Source organism: Ursus americanus, chromosome 25, assembly GCF_024610735.1.
Source record: "Ursus americanus isolate L20-20 chromosome 25, mUrsAme1.1.p, whole genome shotgun sequence".
Classification (NCBI taxonomy): Eukaryota; Metazoa; Chordata; class Mammalia; order Carnivora; family Ursidae; genus Ursus; species Ursus americanus.
The window spans coordinates 12,338,959-12,340,412 of NC_142151.1; the positions used below are offsets into that span (position 1 = coordinate 12,338,959).

The window sequence follows — 1,454 nt, forward strand, 5'->3', positions numbered from 1 at the left end:
GGAGGGGTAGAGAGAGAGGGAGAGTCAGAGACAAAGAGGCAAAATCAGCTCTACATGAGATTTCTTAAGTTACAATTATAGATATACTAAATACATTTAAGAGTAATTAACCATATGAAAACAACATTAATGGAAGAACTGAAGACAACTAAGAAACATCATGTCTTACTTTGTCCTAGTAAATGATAGTTAGCCTTTAGATCTGCTTATGGTGTTAGAAATTTTTTCTGTTTAGGATATACTTTACTTTCCAAAGCACCCTTAAGCATTCCTGTCTTAATTTATTGCTCCCCAGAATTAGGATAAATGAATGGCTTGAGGGATAGATTAAAGCTATCAACTCACCAATGATCACAGCTAATTCAGTCTCTGGCATAAAGTAGCTAGAAGTGGCTACAAGAAAGGCCAAACAGTAGACAATGAAAAGGAGGAGAAACGAGATGACAGCTTTCATGGCTCCCATGTGGGCTTCTATGCTGAAGTCTCTGCACTCTGTGGCATTGAGCTTCATCTGCCTGGTATGTCTCCAGAGGGAGAGGATCAAGAGGAGAAATGAGATCAGGGACACAGAAAAAGGGAATAGCGTTAACAGGTTGAGGAAAATCTTGATGGAAGCATATTGAGCTTTATTTACTCTGCATCTCACAGTTAGGTTTGTTTTCTTCTTTGTCTTAACACAATACCTGAAGTCATCGTTCAAATTCTCAGTGACAAGAAGGCTAATAAACACAGAGAGGACCAAGCACCCCAGCAGGATCCTCGGAATCACACTGTCAATTCTCCACTTCATCCAGAGGAAAAGGGGATGGAAAAAATTTGCGATCTTGAAGAAATAGAAAATGCTGAGACAGGTGGCAAACCAGACACTTAAATGGTTGGTTAGTGTCCAGAAGAAGTCAATGATTCTCATTTGTTTACCCATGGTATACACATCTGGATACAGCACCAATATAAAACAATCTAATAATATTATACATAATAGACAAATTCTGGATATGGCCAGACTTGTGAGGATTAAATCAATAGAGGCGATCTTCCTATTCTTGATCCAGCCCATGCAGTTTACCAATCCAATGAATGCATTCCCTAAAATCCCCACTGAAAACTCTCCAGCTGCTATCAGCATTAAGGTGGTCTCCACTTTATCCGGCATGTTAAAATACAGAAGTATCCAATTCGTTTCTAGTTGAACTGATGTAATTTGATAGGTACACCTACTTCTTAGATTTTGTTGTAATTTTCTTTGCCTCTCTTATTGTAGTCTGTCTTATGGTAGAGACTGGAGTGAGAAATGAAGACTGTAGCTATCATCATTAAATCCTAATTAGTCTTGAGAAGCAAATGTGGTTGGCAGTCCCTGGCCTGGCCACTGCATGTATCACCTGTATGTAAAACCTGTACCAGCAGGCTTTACTTTTCCACATATGGTTAATTTAGGCTGAGCTACATTTTAG

General features: G+C 38.9%; 1 protein-coding gene across 1 annotated transcript; it reads right to left on the reverse strand.

Annotated features, from left to right (window-relative positions):
- Positions 1 to 214: 214 nt before the first annotated feature.
- TAS2R7 (taste 2 receptor member 7) lies at positions 215 to 1,153 on the reverse strand. The gene has a single exon (XM_045781399.2). The coding sequence runs from the start codon at positions 1,151 to 1,153 to the stop codon at positions 215 to 217; it is 939 nt and encodes a 312-aa protein (XP_045637355.2).
- Positions 1,154 to 1,454: the final 301 nt, after the last annotated feature.

Excerpts from the sequence above, each read along its gene's own strand:
- TAS2R7 (XM_045781399.2), bottom strand. The coding sequence starts at position 1,153 with ATGCCGGATAAAGTGGAGACCACCTTAATGCTGATAGCAGCTGGAGAG.